This window comes from Cuculus canorus, chromosome 13 (assembly GCF_017976375.1).
Source record: "Cuculus canorus isolate bCucCan1 chromosome 13, bCucCan1.pri, whole genome shotgun sequence".
Lineage (NCBI taxonomy): Eukaryota > Metazoa > Chordata > Aves > Cuculiformes > Cuculidae > Cuculus > Cuculus canorus.
Window position 1 is genome coordinate 8,710,710 of NC_071413.1, and position 23,079 is coordinate 8,733,788.

Genomic DNA, 23,079 nt, shown 5'->3' on the forward strand with positions numbered 1-23,079 from the left:
GAGAAACACAACTGCCCGCTGCTGGTGTTTGATATGACACAAACCTGAACTCGGCTTTTCTACTTCGACTAGATCTAATTTGGGCAAGGCAACGTGAAATCAAATCTCAATACTGCTCAGAAACATATATCACTACATATGTTTAGGGCTTACCTCTACCATTGTCTGGTTACCCCTCAAAGCCAGTAGCATGCAAGGTCCTAGTTTATTTTCAGCCAGTGAAAGCAGGAACTTCTTTGTTTTATAGCAGGATCCCATTAAAATATGAACCTATTTGAGAAACAGAGCTAAAATTAGAGATGAAAGCCTAAGAAACAGAGGGAAGAGACATTGTTACACGGCCAAACAAATGGAAGTATTAGCAACAAAGCTAAAGAAAAGGAGGCCCTTGTTATAATTACAGTTGCAGTTTCAACAGCTTTATTGCTGAATGTACGTGACTTTTTGAAAAAGGTGATGCCTAGAGAGATCTGAGGGAGTGCATAGTTTTCCTCCATATAAGAGCTCAGCTGACAGCCCAGAGGCCTGATATAGGCTCTCCAGGAAACATCAGAGCAGCTGTACAATTGCCCCCATCCCTAGTAACACTATGAACCCAGCCTCAGGGGAACCACAGGAGATTTTGCTTTCACATCTGTTCGCAGTTCAGTTTCTCTGGAAATGCCAGCTGGTGAGCAAGGATTGTGTGGGCTGGATGTCTAGGTAAAAGGCACTGGTACCACCAATCTACAGACTGAACACAAGCCTTGGTCAACGGGTGGTGATGGACAAAATCACCTGTTTAGAATGAACAGACAAGAACTGTTGGGAAAGGAAGGAGTGCCTCAAGAAAATCCAGCAGTCCTGAACCCTAAGTCTGAGATGACTTCATACACTTTCATGCTTTTGGGTCTTTATCTTGCTTTCCCTTTGGCTCAGTTTTCCCTGAAAGGAAAGGAATGCTGAGAACATTGCCTGAGAGCAGGACTCCTTTGAGTCCACTAAAAGTGTCCTGCAGACTCTCTCCTAGCTCCAGAAAGCATCAAATGACATCCCACAGTAACACCTATGAAAGAAATGCAAGGCCACTTGTACAAATCAAATCTAAAAGCATCTTCCCACAAAAAATGTTGGCAATATACTTTCCCATTTAAAAGCTCTAGAGGTTAGCTACAAAGAATTTTGGTTCCTAGCTAAAAGCTTTCTTTTATGGCTTTTAGCCATAAAATCAGACGGCTGATTCACCAGCTTGCTAGCAGAGCACCACGTGAGAATTTGTCGTTTCCAATAACCTGGGCAGTGAGAGCTTCATTACGTAGACTCAACATCAGCACTACTCTACAATAAGCTTGTAAATACGTTCAGTGGTCCCTCTGCTTCATGGCATCACCAGGACTACATTCAATATTGCCAAAAATATTGCAACCATGCTACGCTGAGGTCAATTCTATGCAGATCCCATGCTACCATGCAATCCTTCATGGTTTCATTACCAGCAAGGCCTTTAGAAAAACAAAAAATCTTTTTTTTTTCTAAAGTATTCATCACCTCAGGTGGCTTTTAAAAATAGTAAGCTTCAAGCCAAAAAGGATTTCATTTCATGCAGTTATCATTAGGCTTTTTGGGGGAGTTTTCTTGAGGAACAGAAAATACTGGTGCTAACACTAATGTAAAGTCCATCTTAGAACGGGATGTTTTTCAAACTTTATGGTTAGTTGTTAACAGCTCTTTAAGTATTTATCAACATCTTTGCAAAGGGCACAGAGTACTGCACATAAGTGCTCGCATTCTGCTTCCTCATGCACACCATCTCCTGATGCTCATAGATATCCTGAACCACAAAAGCTCTCAGGAGAAATGATGTAGTTCTGAGGAAATTTTGCAAGATAAAAGGCACAGAATCAGTGAAGAAGGATGAAACCTTTTGTGAGCAGTCACTGTCCCATTATCTGTTTCAAAGGTATCTGATCCATCAGAATTTAAGTTAAGGGTATAGACAAACATGAATGTTCTTTAAGTTCCAAAACATTCAGCATGTGGGAGATGCACAAAGTGTAGATCATCCTGAAAGTCATTCTAGTCTATAGCCAACAGCCAATTTCAACAGATGTTTTTCCCTTTACCAGGGAAAGGAAGTAATATCATTTCCACCTTACTTGCTATATGGAGAATTAATACATAGTGAGGCCTACGTGACTTGATCCAGGTTGCAGAGGAAGACAGTGCCAGCATCAGTGACTAAAACCTGTTATTTTCTGTCTAGTTCTTCTAAGAGTTACAAAAGAAATAACTACGGGAAGTGGAATGCTGGTTTCTAATTACATGTCCCCACAACAATGTAATTGGGTAGAGAAACTCCTAATGCATTTTGATACCTATCTGTCTATCCTTTGATTAACTGAATGCTACCAGTGTTTTTAAATTCCAGGGAAGCCTATAAATGAAAACCATAGGTAGGGATGTGCAGAACACTGTCTCCCAGTACTCCATATTCTCTGTGAGCTTTTTATGCAGACACACAAACACACTTATAGATACAAAAATACATACATACATGTGCAAATACATATATACATGCGTGTTTTGTGCATTACGCTCCCAGTGAAAAAACATGTTAAAGTTCAAAAAGAGAAAGCTAACATGTTAACCAAACTGCAACAGCAAGGACATTCAATGGATTTGGAGATACAAAGATTTAGCTTTCCTGTGGTTTACACAACCATGATTTTTTTTTTTGACTAAAGTAAATCTCATTACTGCCAACTACACATTAGCTACTTACTACAAAGAAGTTACTAAACTCACATTATTGCAGACACGTACCATACTGGCAAACAGCTCTCCATCATCATCACACGCCACACCTCCAGGGCTGTAGAGCTGGAACCAGCCGTCTTTGCCAGCCCTCACACTCAGTAAACATGAGTGGACCTGCCAAGAAGTGAAGACATTGTGAAGGTTACAGTTCCTCCCAATAATCACCAGACTTTCCCACACAGGGCCAAAAGAAGTAAGTGCAAAACTGGGGACTGCTGGAAATTGCATGGTTAATACTCCCATCTACAGAGCTGCAGGCAACTCTCCACTCACAGAATCCGCTTTTCACTGCAAATGAGGAGGGAAGCCGTATCGTCACTTATCGCATGGCCTTTTTCATCCCCCTTACACAAATCAAACCCCAAATGGCTCTAATCTAGAACAGCTCCTCTCATTTGGGGAAAAAAACCAACCAAACAACAAACAAACAAACAAACAAAAACCAAAAAAATAAAAACAACAACAAAGAGACTCAAATTCCTGAGCTTCTGCCATTTTCCCCCTATCCTCCCAGCATGTGTGTCTATACCTCTGATGTGACCTGCATACCAAATGCAGTGGCTGATGGCTTGATCATTCCAATCATCACAAATTCTTACTACACCTGCTATAATAAAATTTAACCAGTCAGAGTGCAGGAAGACTGCAAGGAAAATTCAACAGGGATGTGTAAGACAGAAGTTGCACAGAATAACTGGCACCAGTGAGCAACCACTAGCCTAAATTTTGCTCACTGTAGAGATTACCATATCTAGTCCCACAGTTTGATAGAAGAGTCATAATTAAGCTTTTTTTTTTCTTTTTCGTTTTTTGTTTTTCCTTGGAGAGAGAGAGATGTCCTATTTCGAATTTTGTGGTGGAGAGAGGTCAAGTCCATGTTCTTTCGTTTGGGCATGTAACACTAGTGACAGGTGAAATCCTGGTTCCATTTGAAGACAAAATAATCTCTCATCTGACAAGGGTGACTACTGCTCACAAAGGCTAAAACCATGAAAACCAGGAGTTCTGAGCAAACAATGATGACAACACAGCCTCCTCACCCACAGTCTGGGGGAGCTTTCTTCCCTTTATGCCAACATCAAAAATGATGAGAGGTTCCCTCTGACTCAGCCAAAGCTGATGATGTTGAACAAGCTCCACATGCAGCTATGAAGCAGTCAGCCACCATGAGGCTACAGCTACGCACTCATTCCAGTAACACACCTCCCACCTCCTTTCTCCCGCTAATTCATGAGAATTATGGTCATTTGCACACAATGTAACTGAAATGCAGCTAAATAAAACCTGCTATTTTTTAAGCTGTACGGCTCCATGGATTTTGCTTCCCTGTTTTTGTACAGAAGATTAAAAGCTACGAGAGATTCAGAGTGGAAAATCTTACTGGTTGCAGTTTACTGCAGAGCAAGGATATCAACTGATGCCAGAGAAGGAGGTCACAACACATGTTTATACATGTGCAAGAAACCATTCATACTAAGACTGTGCCCCCTAAGTGGCTACTAAACCCCCTAAGTGACTTTAGCACAGCAAAACAACACCATGTTTTGAAACAAACTACTTAAGGAGACATCTTCTGAACAAGTACACTTGCCACCCCTTCAATTAATGTTCTGTAAACTGGCAATAAACTCACTTCTTGCCTTGGGTCTTCTGCAAATCTCTGAATCACATATTTCAGCTCCCTGGGAAAAAAAAAAAAAAAAGTTAAAAGGACAAGAATAAGCAGTTGCTGGCTGCAATATTCACACAACTGTCACATTTCTCTTGGATTACACTTTAAATGATATATATTCATGCATTTCAGAGAAAAACAAGTTGAATTGCTTCCACAGGAAGGAAATACGAAGTCTAAGAGTGATTGCCAAGGACAGTGTCTATTCACAGTAGTCTAGAAAAGTTTTCAGAGATGCACAGTGATGAACTAGTTTGTAAATTCTATCAGCATCCAGTGTCTTTAGTCCTTGGGTTCCTGCTGTCACAGTAAATTACAAAGAAAACTACATCTTTTTATTGCTAATAGAACATGCTCACAGCCTCTCAGAGATAAACAACATTAGAGGCACAATACTGAATAACGCATCATTGCTATTGTTGACTAGTACAAGTATTTTAAGTAATTACCCGCTTTAATAGAACAAACAAGCCCCACAAACTTACTTTGTGAACTTCTCATGTGCAAGAGCCCTGAAATTTAAAGCAGAAAACAGAAGAATATGAGTATCTGAAAGACAGGGGACAGGGATGGAGGGATGGGGACAGCACACACCAAAAGCCAACCAACCACTTTACAGTCCCATCCAGATAATAAAAGGATTTGCTAACCAACTGCAGCCCACAAGACAAAAAGAATAATCATTCCAAAAAAGATCAGGTAAATTAATCTAGCGAAGAGTGGAAATGAAGGAGGAAGTAAAAATGACTTGGAAGAAATCTTGTAGCTTTTCTGAGAAGTGCCTTAGACAAGGCTCTGACTAACGTCACGGGGAACTTTGGGTCAGAAGACAGTAAGTAAAAGACCTACATTACCGTTATATAATTAAAACCAGAATTTTGGCTACATCTGAGAGGCAGGTGAATTCTTTAATTGCAATGCAATTCAGGTACAGTAGCAACTAATTAACATCATACATCAGTGAAGCAATTAATGTTCATTCTGTGAAAAGCCTTGCACCATGGTACAGTTTACACCTCTCCCAGGACTCAAGTTTGACTTGGGTAAATGATGTCTCTGTTGCCCATCTCCAAGCTTTCACTGTAGCCCAGGTAACCTGGCATGGAGGATTAGATCTCTCTGATTCAAGACATCAAGTCATTAGGGGATGTGATAAGCTAGCAAATTGTACAATTATAGGTTGTAATGTTTGTCCGTGGAGGTCTGCATTTTATAAACACTACTGTTCATTAATAGGTTTCCGAGGGAGCTTGGCTGATGCACAGGTTAGCTTCTTCATTTAATACAAAATATAAATTATATGAGTCTCTGTGATGCCAGTAAAGCATTCTCCTCCACTAAATTTCTAACTTTACTCTCCTCCTTACCAGCTTTCCTTTCCTTCTTGTATGCCTGTGTCTAGTTAACCATTTTTCTCTCCAGGTTCAGGAAGATGAAGAGAGGGGAGTCTTTGCATCCCCCTCCACCAGTCAAAATCAACTCTAAATTCTAAGTCAATACTAGAGGCACAAGGCTTCTATTATCATTGGGTTTTAGCTGACGTTTTATTTCCCCATAAAGTAAAGGTATCAACAATAACCCAGTAAATACTAAGTGCAAACTTACTCTTTGGGAAATGGGATAGGTTGAAGCAAGCTGGCCAGTGCTGGTCTCCAGTCATCATAGTCTGACCTGAAAAACAAACATTTAATTAATAAGATACCAAGTATTGAATACGGCTTGTCAACAGTTAGTTCAAGTCAAAAGCTTTTTACTGCAGGCACCAACAACCCTTCTGTTTTACTGAGACACTCTAAAGACCTACAGTGACATTTCCCTTTCCATTTTCAGCACATTCTCCACTGAGGCACAATAAATCTGGCATTTACAATGATCCCCAGAGAGGCCTTCTTTATGTCAACTTAAAGACATTTGCTGTTTATTAAACCTGTTGACATTTAATCACCAAGTAATACTTTCACTAAGTTGGTACAGCAATCACCAGGCCATTGCTATTTACAGCTCTACTCTGCAGTTAATTGGAATTATTTTTTTTTTCTATAAGACATAAGCCCATTTGTAGAAACAGACACCCCCACCACCATTTTTGAGCTGGGCAGAAAGGAACGGGTCAGTTTAAGCAGCACAAAGCCCTTAGCTTATGACCGAAGAGAACAGAGAAAGAAGCTCTTTCAGAATTATTAAGAGTGAAAGAGGACAGAAGAGAATAATCAGAACTGAGAGCTCAAGCCGGTGCACCCTGTACGAAGTGCCTCCTCTCTGTTGTGTTAGCACCACAGTTCCCAGATGATGCCTTTTGTTTTCAATTCTGCTGTAATTATACAGAACTGTCCTTCTATGAGGAGCCATCCATGCTCATGCCAACTAAGATAAAGAGAATACTTTGCTTTACAGCATGCACTGGTCTGTGCAAACTAATCTGGCGGCACATCACCTCAATCTACCTGCAAAACGCCAGCTGCTCAAGCACATGTGGTGAAGCAGGTACGGCTTCTCACATAGAAATGGCACTTTGCACACTGCCAACCCTCTCCTTCAAATGATCTTAAACATTTAGTGGTTAGTTAGCACAAATTAATTGCCACAGCAATGGACTGCACAAAGCATACAGTAATTACAAGATGGATGAAGTGAAGTACACAGAAGATGAGAGAATTTGGCAAGTCAGCAGCAGAACAGGACACAGAACCCACCAGCCAGAGCCCAGATCCTGACACTGCCTGCCTGCTAGGCCACTCTTACTCCAACTAATACCAATGAGCACACACACAAGTAAGCGTAGTAAGCCCCATACATGGGTTAAACACCTTGGGATGTCTGTAGAAGACAGTGTAAAAGAGTGCTGTTACCCTTTGAACTTCAGTTTTAAGAGGCAGATAATTGGCTGCAGCTTAATGCAAACTTGGCACAAAAGTATGATGTTTCTTGAGGAAGGAACGAAGTGTAATGTTCTCAAATGGACAGTACCTACTGACAGCATTAGAAAGAGACAACATATGCACGGGAAGCATTCCAAAATAATGCAGTTTTTTTGCAAAGAGAAGGTTCTAGCCCAGAGAAATCAAAGATGGAGGCATTTCCAAAAGTCTCATCCTTTTTTTTGAACCACATAAACCAGAGATATCTGTAGCTTAATAATACAAATGGCAGTCCACAAAGGCATGGTCATGGACACAAAGAAAACTTATGTGCGTATGCAGGGTATTCATAAGAAGCAACATGCATAGAAATTTTAATCGAAGGGATAATCATGATGTACAAATCAACCAAGAAGGCAGTTACCACTTGCCCCAGAGTAGTACAAGTTCAGGTTACAAACACATAGAATATAATATCTCATGTAAGTAACCAATCCACAACTGTGATCTGATAGTGGCTTAACTTATTAAAAAAACAGACGAATGCCATACAAAAGCACTGTGGGATGGGGTAGTAGCCCTTCTTCCATATTGCTGTGCAAAAGGTTCAAGTTCAATACATACATTTTTCTTTACCATGCCAGATACAGCCTAGCACACAAAACTATGTGTCCACAACTTCAACAAGTAGTCCTGCCCTTTTCATGGATGCATTACAAGATAATCCTAGCATGTACTTCCCAGTCATTTCCTAAAGTCCCTCTTGCCAGGAGTCCAAGAACGACAACATTGTGTTGAGTTCAGGGAGATGTCTCCTCCCCCACCTACAGCTGTTAAACAATCATAAAAGCACTTAGGTACAAGGCTGGGGCTTTAAGGCAAGTAGTTCAGCCGCTGAGGTGGCACCGGCCAGGCAAAAATCTCAGTGCTGCTTCTCTTCAAAACATCAAATGTAACCCTTGAGAGCCTTGGCTATGCCACCTAATAAACACAGCTTGTTTATTTTCCTTTTGTTATCTTTAGCACTCGAGGCATGAAGCATGGAGCATATGAAGCTACAGTAATCCAAAAAAAATGCCCACGCCATTTGCACTAAAAGCCATTGAGCCAAATTTTCTCCTCCATCAAGAATGCTGTTCTGTATTCTAAATTAGGAGCAATTCTGAGATAAGGGGTGTTACATTAATCTAAAGCAAGCGTGAGTCCCTTGCAGATAAAGCATTTTGCAATCATCCTTTCACAAGGTTCTTTCCAGAGACAAAAACTCCTTACCTACTTACACACTTAACAAATAAGGAAAATGACCAACTTTGTTTACTGTCTGAGAAGAGCAAGACATGAAGCAGGACTTCATTACAACAGGTTGATTTTCTACTCTGTCTCTGTAGAATGAATATGGTGAAACACCTGAGGACGGGGCTTGTCATATAAACTGAAATAAGTCAAGATATAGCACCTCTAAGATGAGCTCGCTGAATTCTTTTAACAAAGAGAAGGCTGTCTACAAGACTATTTGTTGTTTCTGACCTATAGACAAATTGAATGGGTCAGTGACACAGAACTCTGACCTGTGTTCAGATTCATCTGAAAGTCCCTTGTTTACCGACCAGGTCTCTGTAGAGATAGATGATGCAACATTTCTATAGTTGTAGCTACGAGAAGTGTCAGAGGTTTCTGATCCACATAGCCTGAGTGTCACTAGGTTTGTTAGGTGTGAGAAAATAGTCCAGACCGCAAGAAGTAGGCTGACTTTGAGCTGGCACCATACTTCCACACAAACATTGGTCTCTGTACTCAAGATGTTGTGTGCCCCTCCTGTTACTAGTGACATCCTCACAAGCAAAGTCCTGCAGTGCTGTCCTCTCGGGATCACTGCTTTGCCCAAGACTCAACTCACTCTCCACATCACAGCCCTGCTTCTCGCAAGCAAGAACACTGGCCCTGGAGAGCTCATACACCTCAGTGCCTGCGCCTGGGTCCTCAAAGAACTGACGAGTCTAATGAGCAGTATTTCTCCTGGTTTGTTTGTTTGTTTGTTTTTTAAAATATACATACCCTCTGGAAATTCCTACTAAACCAATAGATAGTTTTACTCTAAAACCAGCACATTTTTAGTGGTAGATGCAACAACTTTACGAGCAGATTTTTGAGCTGAAGAGACCTGAAAGTCAGAAGTCTGAGTTAGGAAATTCAAAGGTGTTAAAAGATGTTTCACATGACATGAGATAAAGCAACTACAAATCTTTCCTAACAGAAGCTTAAAAGCTGAGACCCACTTGGAAGCTTAGTTCCCATGACACCTCAAGCAAAGATGTTACACCACTAAAATTCCTCCATGAGCAATCTAGAGAGTTGTGATTACTAATAATGTGGATCAATCAGTTTTTAATGGCTGATCTTCAAAGGAACTAGCAAGAGGAAGAAAATAAAGCTGCTTTCTAGCAGACTAACACCAAGTGATATACTGTAGACAGAACAGGACTTTTCTTGAAGTCGCAGGTTAGTTACTGAATCCACTTACAGAGCAGGTCTGAGAGAGGGCACTGAAAATAAACCACAGCCTTACTTCCTAGGAGAAGAAGAAAGAGAGAAAACTGCCTCCTGTGAAATATATAGAATTTGGTCACAAGTGGGACCTGAACATAAAATCTACACAACCTGTAATCCTTTCAATCTGAGCTAGGAAACATGAAACAAACATAGCACAAGAATAAAACTAAACTACTTATTAAATGTCTACGGTGCTTCTCCTCCTCCCACCTACTCCCTTTTCAAAAACATTTTCCTTCTGTCTGTGCTCATCTCATCTGCACTTTGCTTTCATTTCTGAGAGTTGCTTTCTCTTTTTTTTTCTCTTTTGGTCGAATTCAAAGCTCTAACACAGGCAAAAAGCGTTTGAAGTAGGGAAAGAAAGGGAGATAGATTAGCTCTGGCGGCAGTTAACAACCACTGCAATGAGCCAGACAAAGAGGCCATGCTAGGAGGAGGAGGGAGCAGAGAGCTACAGGGAGATCTCAGGAGAGCACCTGCGACAAACTCCCTTTGGAGCTCTTCAAAGGGTGCTGTGCTGAACACTCATCCTCATCAGACAGCTTAACCTCAGGACTAGCCTTATAAAAGCAGACGGGGAGAAAGACTCCCTGATGCACTCATAGGCTCTGATTTTTGCAGGATTTGCAACTGCAGGTGAGAGCACAGCAGTCAACCTGCAGCCCAATCTCTGGTCGTGGAAAGTGTGTGTTAGTCTGTAGGTCAGGGTGCCAAGCAGGTGAAGTCTGTCAGCAGTTGACTGCTACTGCACACAGCTTTACTTAACCAGAAACCTTTGGAGGGGATTGGCCAGAACACTGGCCAACCACAGAATTAAATAATCACTGACTGCAGTGACTTTGCCTTTGGGCCACTGTCGCTACTGGTCTGCCAACATAATACATTTTCCTTTCCCAGGATCACCTTTCACCAAAATGAAAACCTGCCCATATGTCATGTGCGGCACAAACAATTCAAAACATATTAGCAGCCCAGGGCAACCCTGATAAACATGACATAAGAGAATCCACTTGGGATATTCAAAGCATGCCACTGACCTATTGGGGAATGCTGAGAAGGCAGGGGAAGCTCCAGTGGGCGCTTGCATCTAGAAAGCTCTCAGTCTTATCACTGAGAGACTGCACCCCCGAGCCCTCTGTTTTTAGAGGATAATAAAGAGACAAGGAGCAACTACTTGGAAGCAGCTTCTTTCTCCATCCTGAACAGCTTGACAAGATCAGAAATCTTTTAGGTAACTCTGTTATCAGATAATACTAAGATGACCAAGTACCCTAGAAGTGTACCTTACTCAGTCTTTCCCTGGCTCTAGGTCCAACTCCTCTGAACTGTACGACACAATGTTTAGCTCTGGGCTCCACACAGGCTGAGAAAAAGCCCACCCACATCCCCTTATCATATAAGGAACAAATCTTCTATTGGTGAAACAATGAGGTGTCTTTTCACGTTCAGCCTTCTTTTGAGCTGGGCTTGTTTGTTGTTTTTTTTTTTCAAGAGAAGAACATTTGGCAGCATCAGCAAACAGCAACAGAGGTTTGTCCGAAGGAACAAACTCTACTCTGGCCCCAGGTAAGGCTACAAGTGTCTGGGCATCTGGAAGGACCCTTGCCACTACAGGCAACCAAGGAAACAAAAAATAACACAGGTGAAGGGGGACAGCTTACGATTCAACATCACAGCCTCGCTAAGATGTGTCTATTCTTGCAGTCAGTTTGGTTTGCTACTTGTTGATCTAGATTTCAGTACTGGCAGAGTTTAAGTGTTTCCCCTGTACACTGGGTGTTGCCAGAGGAATCGGTAGGGTCCTTCAGGTGACACACACACTTGGAAGTTCTCCAGTCCTAGGAAGAGGACACGTAGACCCTTTTACTGCAAACTTCTCTAACCACAGTTGTGCTGTTCAAGCATAACTTTGGCTGTACAAGATATTCTTTAATGCATGGAAACATTAACATGCAAGTTGGAGCTGGACAACACTAAGCCATTCTCAGAGCATTTAATTTAATATGAACAGAAAGATTTCAATTAATTTAGTGCATTTTCTACACACCAGTTTAAGACTTGTAGCCAGTCAGTGCCTCCTGAATGCATCAGTAACACTATCAGAGTCCAGAATGCATTACAGAATATTGACACAGAAGTTTGATCCACTTGTGAGTGCAGGACAAAAATACCATGTTCCACTGGAGACTGCCTTTCCCTTATAATCTGCCCAGGCTTTGGGTTATCTGCCAACATCTTTAAAACCATGATTTTCTGTTTTCCATTAGTATGCAATAGTTGTGTTCTGTTACTCAAACACATTAGAAAAGAGGTCAAAGATCTTCTTGGTGCTATGATAACAGCCCCACAGATTAACTTTCTAACTGGCACAGTTAGCCTTCAGTGCAAAAAGCAAAGTGTTTCAGGGATTATTAAATAATTTCTGTTGCATTCCTATCAATATTAGAAGTGCTTTTTCCCCAGAAAGTAAACACTGTGTAGGAAAAAGGTGAACAATAAAACATCCTCTGTAGAAGATACTGTTAAGAATTCTTATTTGCTAGACTTTCAATAATTAAAATCTGCCTAGATAAATTACTCCCTGCTTCCCTAAATTAATTATGTAAAAAAGATATCATTGTTGGTGACTCTCTTGTTTTGATGATGATATTGAGTCAGACATCTAAAAGAACAATTAAATTCAGTACTAAGCAACTTATTTATGTTTGGCTTACCACTTTATTAATAAGAACATTATTTTAATGACTGCCCACTGAGAGCTCAGCTCCTGGATAGCAGTTGTTTTATAATTAACGTTTGCTTCCTACTGGCATATTCTTCAACTCTCTTTCTTCATATTCTTGGTTTTTCAAGGTACAGTAATAGTTTTTAGTGCATCAGAAAGCCTTTGTTCAAGAAATGCTTGAGCATGCAAGGAATCTCCATCACAACAGCATTATCCCTCATTTTCATTAATAACTACTAGCCCTTCTACAACACTTTTCCATCCCTGGTTTCAGTTTAAAAAACAACATTCAAAATCTTTACCTATTTTACAGGTAAGGAAACTGAAGCGCAATAAAAAGCGACTTGTCTAAAACCACACAGTTAGCCAGTGGCAGAATCAGGAGCAAAACTAATTTCTGCATTAACGCTTTCAGATGCAGAAAAAAAAAAATCAAGGTGTGAACAGGAATGGAAGAGAATCCAAATTAATGGAGCTACAACATATACCAGCCATCGCTCTGCTTAGAAATAGTCTTATATTCTCATAGGCTGTGATTTCTCAAGTAGAATATGGACTCTGGCAAGGCACTCTAAGCAGAGTTGTTCCAATTTTACTGTGTCACTGACCCTTTACTATACACATATCCTGTGGGCTTCACCCTTCAGAATTACCACTGTTCAAACTGAAAAAGGGCACAAAACTGTTCCACACCCCACAACCTGCGCAACAACAGTAACAGACTCTCTTTTTCACTGTTGCTTAGTTTTCACTAAGCGCTTGATTTTTAAAAGACAGCAAACACATCAAAAAATATTTCAAGGTATGGATTGAAATAAACAGTCTTTTGTGTCAGAAACGGTATGGGAATTGAGACCTGGCATATCAAATATTTAAAGTGTGGAGAGATGGCGAAGAAGAACATGCCCGTTCGTGAATTTGTTTATAAGTGTGTGTCAGCTGCATGATGAAACCAAAACCGTCAATGCTTAGTGAGTCAGCATCCAAGCCAGCATCAGGACTGAGAAAAGAGTTCATAGTGTTTATGGAAAACATCTAGAGTCAAGGGGACGGGAATAAATACACAATGTATTTAATGTAGCACCTGGGTGCGTGAACACTTAGAAGCCACCAGATGAAGCAAAGGCACATTGGAACAGTATCTTGGATTCATCTGTCCTGTCTCTAGTTCCGAGTGTATGCTTATAAACATATTTGTAAGCCAGCTCTGCAGTGAATGAAGGAATTACACTGAAAATTGGTACTATGCATCGCAGAAAAAAATAAAATGCGGGATGAAACTTTTGCAAAATCCTCCATCACGGCAGTTGGACTTCCTTTAATTTAACAAGAGTGCACATCCAGATTTACATCTGACTACAGTGTAGCCACGTGCTCACAGTTTAGAGCGGAGCCCAGATTTCACCCACTGTGCCTCCTGTTCTACAAAACTCAAATATTACTTCATTTAGCCCTATATTGTTTACAAATAATTAATGTAGAAATATAACAATTTGCCCAAAGACGTAAGGCAACTCAGTAGCAGAGCTGACAGTCAAAGTCAACACAGCTCATTTGGATTGCTTTATTGCTCTTCTAGTATAAATTTCTATTACATAGTCCACCTTTTGTGTTACTCCTTTTCATTTATTTATTTATCCAGGAGGGAAAAAAGCTCTTCCCAAATAACTTTTTATTTTATATTCCTCTTGAAGATATTCAGCGGATTTGTCTCCCTGGAAACCATGGAACCATCGTTTTGTAAAGGCTATTTGAGCATTTGTTCTAATACAGATTTGGTGTACCGAAGCAACTGGTTGACAACTGGCTCCACTCCAATAAAAGTAAATCCCAACAAGTCATAAAATGCCTACAAACATGTGAGGGAAGAATACCTAAGTGCAAGACACTAACCTCATCCAACTCCTGCTGAAGCCAGGGGAGCAGTGCTGCCCATCACTGTGCAAGCACTGAGCCTAGCACAAACCTGTCTTTTCTTGCTCTGTTTGGGACAATCTCAAGAGCCCCAGAGGAGACAAATGGAATTATTTCTTTTCTGGTGGACAAGAACAAAACACATACCACACGCAACAACATCACGTCTTCTCTAATATGCCTGTGGCTCATTGTACAAATAAGCTTTCCGTTTTCATTTTCCTACTGCTATTTTTAGAACATATTGGCAGTGCCAGATGTCTCTTTCAAAGGCTGGGCTCTAGAGTTGGAGGTGGATTTATAACCATGTGCTTGCTGGACACAGATGTTGAAGATGACAGGCCTGCGCGAAAAGCCCTCTATTGTTAAGATAATATTGTTCAAGAAGTTGTTTACAATAGTTACTCACAGCATCTTGAGTATTTCCACATAACAGCCAAGAATCCTGTCTGCCTGGGCACTCAGCTCAATGCTCATGGTGCTGCAGGTAGGACTGACCATCAAGCAGTCAATCAGGTTGGGCTCACTGTCATTGCCAACGTTGGCTGTCATCTTCTGATTAGCTGTGTTGTTGCGTTCCACCTCCACATGGATGTCACTTGCAGTGACAATAACTGGTTTGAGACGGGATTCAGTCAAGGTGGCCTCCTGAGAGACCAGGTCAGGACTTGTGTGAAGAAGGCGGAGAGGGAGATTAGGCTTTCGGTCACACTGCTGCTGGCAGCCGTTCCGAATTTCCTTCAGGCTTGGCGAATTGTCTCGACTGTATTTTAAAAATAAAAAAATAATTTCAATAGACAGACATAACAGCAGAGCGCGGGAGAAAGAGTGCAACACTGAGAAGCCAAGATCTTTTGCAATTTCCCACTGCATTTCACCCCAGCCCACCAGATTGCTTTCTCCTGTGTAATCGGATTACTGAAATCAATTAAAAACATTAAAAGACTCCAATAGGACTGTTCTGTACCCTCTGTTCTACAAAGATTCAAGCTTGCTTTACTCTATTTGACATGCCAGTTTAGTATAAAGGTAAACTTTCCCATCCAAGTCGTGCAAAGCTGTAACAGAATCCATGCCCAAGTATGTATCTGGCTACAGTACATGCCCAGACATTTGTCTGCAGTCCTCGCGTCTGAGATTTTTGTTGGACACAAGAGCCCCTGTCCGTGCACTACCATGAGGAAAGTCAGATGGGCATCAACAAACAGGAAACATAGCAGACGGGAACCCTCAGTGCCTACTGGAAACCAGCTCATGTGTCAAGAACTGTGGCATCTATTTTGCAGTAAGCAGGAATAAAATTTTTCCACAATAATGGGGACAGCACTACGAAAGCAGCTGATGTTCAAAGCTGTAGATACACAGGGATTTACACACAGCCCTTTCTTCAGGATCTCATCCTTCCCTTTGCTTTAGGTATAACACACACTTGATGTGCCAGAAAGGGATCAAAACTGGCACGGCTCTGGGTAGTGCTTAAATTCCAGAGATTCTTGTGGACCACTGATCTTCTGCTGGCGTAGAGACGCTGGTTACAGCTTCAGTCTGCCTTAGAGGAATATCCCACCAGTGGCCATGATCAGCATGCATTTGGCTGTTGAGCTTCATCCTGGAAGTTACCGCAGCATGCAGTACTTCTGTACTGGGAACTGCCAAGCTCCTTGCATCACCAGCACTGCCCTCATTTTCAAACACAGGAGACAAAGATGTGCGATAACAGACTGCCACGCACACCGCCTCAAAACATGTAACAGTGAGTACAACTGAATGAAGGGTCAGCATCTTTTAGGTTTTCAAGCACACAAACGGTAATAAATAAAGTCATTTATCTATAAAAAGATGGACGTGATTGACCAGAACTCCCACATGTAATTCTAGCAACAAGCAGAGTGAGAGCGAAGACACGCTGTCACATACCCATGCTCACACCTATGTTGTTTACGGACACCATGGGTTCGGAAGGGCGTAATATGCAGTCAGCTGGGAATTCATACTGACCTGTTGATAAACTCCTCGTAACATGAATAAATGGCTGCTAAGCAGACAGCTACAAGATTTGGCAGGACCCTGGGATGGGGGCATTGTCCAGTTGGACCATGCATGCTGAAAAAGAAAAAACAAGATGACATCATTGTGAGGAAGATCTCTGTGGGCATAAGCAGTCAGGCAGAAGAGGATGCCAGAACTGGACAGACAGCTTTGGGAAATTTTCAGAAGGGCCATAGCAGAGAGCTATTTTAACCCTATAAATCCATACACAATGGTCCTTATTTATGAATAAGGTTATGCTGCATCCTTGGTGTATTTGATATGGTATCTCTACAGTCCCCCCAAAGTCTCACATATGACTGAGCTTCCACTGTAAATGTATAAAAACAACGTAAGCTCAGCAAAGCTCATTTGCTTCCATTGTGTACCTAGGCAGAAAACCACAGCCATAGTTGAGAATCAGTTTGTTTTATTAAAAAAAAAAAGACTTCAGCAACATTGCCTCATGGTGTCTTCTAATTTATTTGCTGTTTTCCAGTACGAAAGAGTGCCAGCTATTCTTAACAGCCAGTAGAGAGATAAGCAGGGCTGGGAGAAGTAACACAGCACTGGAAACACACCATAAATTAAATGTAACTAACCTATGAATAAACTTCTTTACCACCTCCATTCCAGCATTCAGCTCATTCAAAGCCAGAATATACTCCTGAGTAAACAGCCGCAATCGAGGGCACTTCCCAAAATCCTGTCCAAAAAGGAGAGATTCAGTGAAGACAGCGAAACACATCTGCAATGTACATTGCAACTGTAGGTGTTCAAAAGAAAGCAACTCAAACACAACCTATTTCACTTCGATGCTGACAGCTTCAAGAGCACACTATCACTGCACGTTGAAGTAATGTTCTTCCCACTAATAATGACATGCTTTCTAATTGTTCTTTCCCCTAGATCCATCTTGAAATAATAGATGTATTTAATGAAAAAAAAACAAACCTCCCTGCACTTAGATTTTTTGTACACTTCACTTTATACCTGTAATTTTTGTTGTTTTGCATTTTTGCTTCCGCTGATAACTGTAGTGTTTTAGAAATGCAACACAGACAGTTTTTTACTTCTATGTTCGACATCATAGCTATTCTTGTTTTAGAGAAAATCTTTTTGACGTGCAATCGATAAGTGATAAAGTATAAAACCAGAGATCAGTTCTTCCTCTGGGGATTTTACTCCAGCTACAACGCAAATTTGAGAAGTGAGCTCAACAGTCACCTTCTTCAAATCCTGCAGTCAGAAAGGCACCTGCTAACTGAAATCCTGCATCTCCTCACATCACCTGCTATTTTTAGATATGAAAGGAGTAAAATCTGCTGTCTAGTGAGAGTTATTCCACAGTACATTTCTTCACATTTACACAGGTGTAACCTTATTACACAGGTGTTACAGAACTACAAAGCTAAATTTCCAGGCAGCAAACAAGGCCCACTGAGGCGAAACAAGCCCTCCTACTAATCCCTCAAGCAGATGGCTGTAGAAGAAGAGTAATCCTGAAAAAATAAATGGCAACTGAAATGTTTAAGAAGTGCCACAAGTGGTAAAGAAGCGGTGGTCCATAAAAAGGAAGATACACTTCCAAAGCACCGAAACCTCCTGCTACTCATTCTGGTTTCAGGCACTTCTATAGCACAACTGATGTTAACATCTCATGGGTTCACAAAAAACGTGAATACAAGCCTAGGCAGAACAATGTCTCCCTCAAGTCTAAGCGTTAGTGGCACTCTTCACTAGCACTGAATGGCCACTTGGTAACTTCACCCAGCAAAGGGACTGTGGGCGATTCCACGCTTGGTATTATAATTAAAATCATTAAACTTTTAACAACTCCTTCTGGCAGGTGCAAATACACTTGGTTCAAGGGCATGAGACCGTGTGTACTTCACCTATTATTTGGTGCCATTTAATTTCATGAACACTCCTTGCAAGACAGCTTTTGCAACTCCGATTTGTTGATAAAATTCTTCAACCTGCGTAGGTGTCTTAATTGAAGTTAGAAAGAAAGTCCAAGAGATCATAAAGAGGATGTGGTTACTGACTGCTCTAAAATAAAATGCCTCTCTAAATACACTGTGATGCCCTGTCACCATTCCAGGTACAGAACTATACACAATCAATATTGTTTGCTCTCCCTCAAAAAACAAACAATAGCGCTTATACTCAAACATTCGGGCTGTGCCCACAAACAGCTGAAATCCAAAGGTACTGAGAGGTTGCTGAGCACTCCTCAAACAACTCAGCATACAATAGTCTCCAGTCCTGCACATAACTTACTATCAGTAAGAGAAAAAGCTACTCTCGTTTCTTTTGAGATTTCAAAATGGTAGATAAATTAAGCACTCCTTCCCCATTTTATAGGTGGGTAACTGTGGAACAAAATTGGTCATGACCTTATCAAAGACCACAGAATGAATTAGCAGCAAAGGAGGGAATAGAGAGCTAGGTCTCCTGCTGTAAGCATGCTGAATTACATGGGGCCTCCTAAGGTTATGAAGTTTACTGCCAACAACGCTGTCTCCCTAAAGGATAACTTTATTTACAGGCACACACACACATTCTCTAAAAGACTATTCAGTACAGAAGTCCCTAGAGAGCAGTAAAGTGCCCAAATCCACTCCAATTAATATATGACACCATAAATTCTCTGACTACACACTGTGGTACAGACATGTTGATTTTCAATCTGCAAATGTTAAGTATGGTAAATATACCAAATTCTCTGAAGCTAACCAAACACAAGCATTACACTATGCAGTTAAATTTCATTTGAGACCCCTTCAAGAGCTCTGGATGCTTTAAAAAACTGAGTCTGGAATCCAAGAATAACATTTACAGAATATTTCATTAAACACTACAGAATATTCAAAAATGTTTACATGTCTGCAGAGTGCAGGCATAGAGCCAGGAATACGACCTCTTCACCACCTTGGGCTTTCTACCTAGTTCTGTAAGCTCAAGTTAAATAATAATACTGTTGTAAAAATAAGAAATATGAGCTGGGTTCACGCTGTACATAAGACAGCGTATGGTCTCTAAAATTATATTAGTTAGTGAAAAGAAGTTGACTCTATAGTTACAGAGGTATGAGACCCATCCTTGGAATCACAGCCAACTATCTTAAATATTTTATGTATTTGTTACTCTGCCACAGCATTGTGAAGTAAAATTTCTTTATGTAACTTAAAAACTGTGGCAAGAAACTTAATATGCTACAAAGGATGGAGGGCTGGTAATCAGTCAGACCTCTCTTAGGAAAGGAATATGGATCATGTAAAAATATCTTCAGAGTCAGAGGGGAGAAACTGGTATATTGGGCAGAGAGAGTAGACTTGGCAGGGCAGCCTCCTAGCATTTACTTCAATCATTAGCAAGGAACAGAGGAGAGAGAGCCTGGGAGAGAACAATCATAAAATGACAACAGTACACAGTTCCTGGAATGAGAAAGAGAAAGAATAGCAGAAAAGCATAAGGAAATTCAGGAAACCTAGGTAAGAACTCCTTAGACACGAGTTTAAAGACAAATGGAAATCCAAAGAGCTGGGGGTTTCAAGAAAAAAAGTTGAGAACCTTATCTCAAAATCAAGGAAGTCCCTATTCTGATTTTGTTATTTAATTGATTTTAAAATATTTTAACTACAACAAGGGCATGCAGAAGGCAAATAAGCAACCAAGAGCCAGGTGGGAAAGAACTGGAGCTGCATACACTGGCACTGCTGTCAAAAGATACGTTTCTCAAATCATGGGTTTGCTTACGTGCTTTTAGAAGTCGCACTGAGTGCTTATTAGTTTTGCATTTATAAAAAACCACATGGTTACATGCAGCACCCACAGTTCAGGGATTACATTTAGATATTACAGTGCTTTGTGCATTACAGGCTATAAAGCAGCTGATAATTATGAAAGGTATCTCAGTAAAACTTCTCCGATGGACCAAGTTCCACAACATGCACTCACCATGTTGTGTTTGAGAATCCTCTGTACCACCGGTGTGAACACTTCTATCACAACCATGGACCGCGGGCGCTCTCGGCAGTGCTGTAATGAGGAACAAGTCATTTTGTGAGCTGCAGAAATTACGAATACGTGTCTTCTCTTGCTTCACACCCCACGCATGGATAACCCCAAGATTACCAAGATCCAAGGCCGAAATTAATCTTTCCCAGAATTAGAGTACTCCTAACACCGTTTTCTCCTATGGATTTGCTGCCATTTAATAGCAGATTACCATGGGAGCTCATGAACTACACAAGCTCCTTCCCCTACTGCCTGTTCTTCACAAAGCTCACTGGAATGTACTATTTTTGAGACTTCTACCCCTTTTGACAAATTTGGTTGAAAATCGCCGACAGTTTAAAAGTAAAGGCATTGCCGACAAAACAGATATGTAGACACAGGCAGTGTAATGGCACAGACTTCCTTTCCTTGGGATCCAGGCTAAAAGCCTACAGTGGATCTTCAAGGGTATCAACAAGCCACTCTCCCACCACAAGCTAAAATATACAGTCATAATGTATCAACCAGATAAAACAGGTTGGGAAGGACCTTTGGAGTTCATCTGGTCCAACCCCACCATTCAAGGCAGGGTCAATTTTGGAGACACATTAGCCTTCTCATTAGCCTTGTCCATTTCAGTTCTGAGTATCTCTAAGGAGAAATGTCCATTTCCCTTCCTGCAACTATACACAGCCTATCCCACACATCTTATTAAAGATAATTAGGTGCCCACCTCTGAAGGAGACCAAAGGCAAAAACCCCACAGGAATAAAAGTGACTGGCTTATAAAAATGAAACAGTCAGAGAAGTTTCTGAAACTCGACAATTTCTGTAGGAAGAAGGTGCTAATGAATAAGTCTGGATGGGAATTACAAGCAGTATCCAGAACGTTTGACAAATGTAGACCCACTCATCAATAAGCAAATTTAAGCAGACTTGAAACTGAAACACAAACAGGCCTGGAGGAAAAGTAGTATTCTCAAATCCAGAAGCTCTGCAATCCAAAATACTCAGAAGTTTATGGAAAAGATGCAAAATGTAGCAAAAGCGTGGATTTATGAGAAAAGAGGATGGGTCCTTATGATCTTCCTGCTGCCATTAGCAATTATATAATACCATTAGGGCTGAGTTGTGCATCACATTACCAACTCATCTGAACACAGCGACTCCAATGATTTTTGCATTAGCTAAATAGAACATGCAGCAGGACATCTCTTGTACCCAGACTGGGGTGTGGGAGTCTGAAGATTTTAACTCTCACAGACTACGCAATCTGATGTACTGAAGATATGGATCTATTTATCATAATGGTGCTGTTAACTATGCCAATGTCATTGGTTGTTGACCAAAAACTGAAATCAATTTGAACATCAGGTAAGGAGTCAAAACAACAACAACCCCCTCAAAGAACTACACTCATACGCAACGACGAGATTGCAGAAAGCAAAGCTGTTCTGATACCTTGCAGAAGAATTCACAGAGGTCAGGAGGAGGATGGTTGTTTTCCAGCAAAGGTGCAATTGCCTTTAAGAAAAGAGAGAAGTATTTACTTAAAGGACTGCAAATGGAGTAAGCATTTTGCAGGGAAATTTTTTTCAGGGGCGAGGGGGGAAGCTTACTTTTAAAGAGCAAGGACTAAAGCATCACAAAAGCATCAATAGAGAAATTAGAGGTGGGCTGTGCATTTATTTTACGTGTAAGCTCAATCACACCTTTGCTATGAATCTTCTGGAAAATTTTGCTTTTAACTACAACAGTGTACATAAATAAAATATAGCAAAAGCGTATAATTCTTATAGTGGTTTAAATGAAAACAGAAGCAGACCAAGTGTTTTAGGATGTAAAACAGCAAGGATGAATCTGTCTCACTGTTTCAATTAGAACATCTTCCTAAAAGAAAAAAAATGAAAAAAAAACCCACAAACACACACAAACCCTTTATAAGTAGGTTCACACTCTTTTTGTGAGAAATAACTCACTAAAAGTAACATAGCATTATTCTTCAACGGAGGATCCCATTCATAAAAATCAAGCATCTAAATTCGTGAAAGTTGAGATCAACCATTCCTCCTTTGTTGCTATGCAAACCAATGTGCTTATGCTTGGTAAATACATTAGAGGTCATACCTGTCACCGAGGGTGTAATGAACTTATGTTGTTGTTACTTTCTTTGTAAATTAGGGAATGGTACTAGAACAACGTATTCTCTCTATGCAATGGTGCCCTCGGGCTTTTCCAGTCTTGAGCTAAAGGGATTCCCAGTACTCATTTAAAAGTACTCTAAAAAGAGCAGCTAGGACATTTTGTATTAAGCAACTGAACAGCAGATATTTTATCCAGATGGCATCTGGAGTTTTACTATGGCAGCCTGCTTTAGGTTTTGTTCTCCCTCACCTCCTTAAGGATTCCAGCCCCAGTCAGTCTGCTTGCACACACTAGCAGGTCAAGATTAACTGAAACCCAAGTACATCTGCAAAGTTCTGTTTTGGGTGTGCATAACATTTATGAAGTTTCTGTTCATTATGGTGTGCCAT

The 23,079-nt window shown here is 40.8% G+C and overlaps 1 protein-coding gene across 4 annotated transcripts in view; it reads right to left on the reverse strand.

Moving 5' to 3' along the window:
- CMIP (c-Maf inducing protein) overlaps positions 1-23,079 on the reverse strand; it is a 132,234-nt gene that overhangs the window by 10,716 nt on the left and 98,439 nt on the right. For 3 of the 4 annotated variants that reach the window (XM_054078673.1, XM_054078675.1, XM_054078676.1), the window contains 10 exons: positions 22,007-22,069; positions 20,507-20,587; positions 17,146-17,249; positions 16,514-16,618; positions 14,925-15,278; positions 6,074-6,139; positions 4,954-4,980; positions 4,430-4,478; positions 2,785-2,910; positions 154-270 (listed from right to left, as the gene is read on the reverse strand). In XM_054078673.1, the coding sequence (XP_053934648.1) occupies positions 154-270; positions 2,785-2,910; positions 4,430-4,478; positions 4,954-4,980; positions 6,074-6,139; positions 14,925-15,278; positions 16,514-16,618; positions 17,146-17,249; positions 20,507-20,587; positions 22,007-22,069 (1,092 nt within the window). The remainder of the gene's footprint in view (positions 1-153; positions 271-2,784; positions 2,911-4,429; positions 4,479-4,953; positions 4,981-6,073; positions 6,140-14,924; positions 15,279-16,513; positions 16,619-17,145; positions 17,250-20,506; positions 20,588-22,006; positions 22,070-23,079) is intronic. The other variant, XM_054078674.1, reaches the window with a different exon arrangement.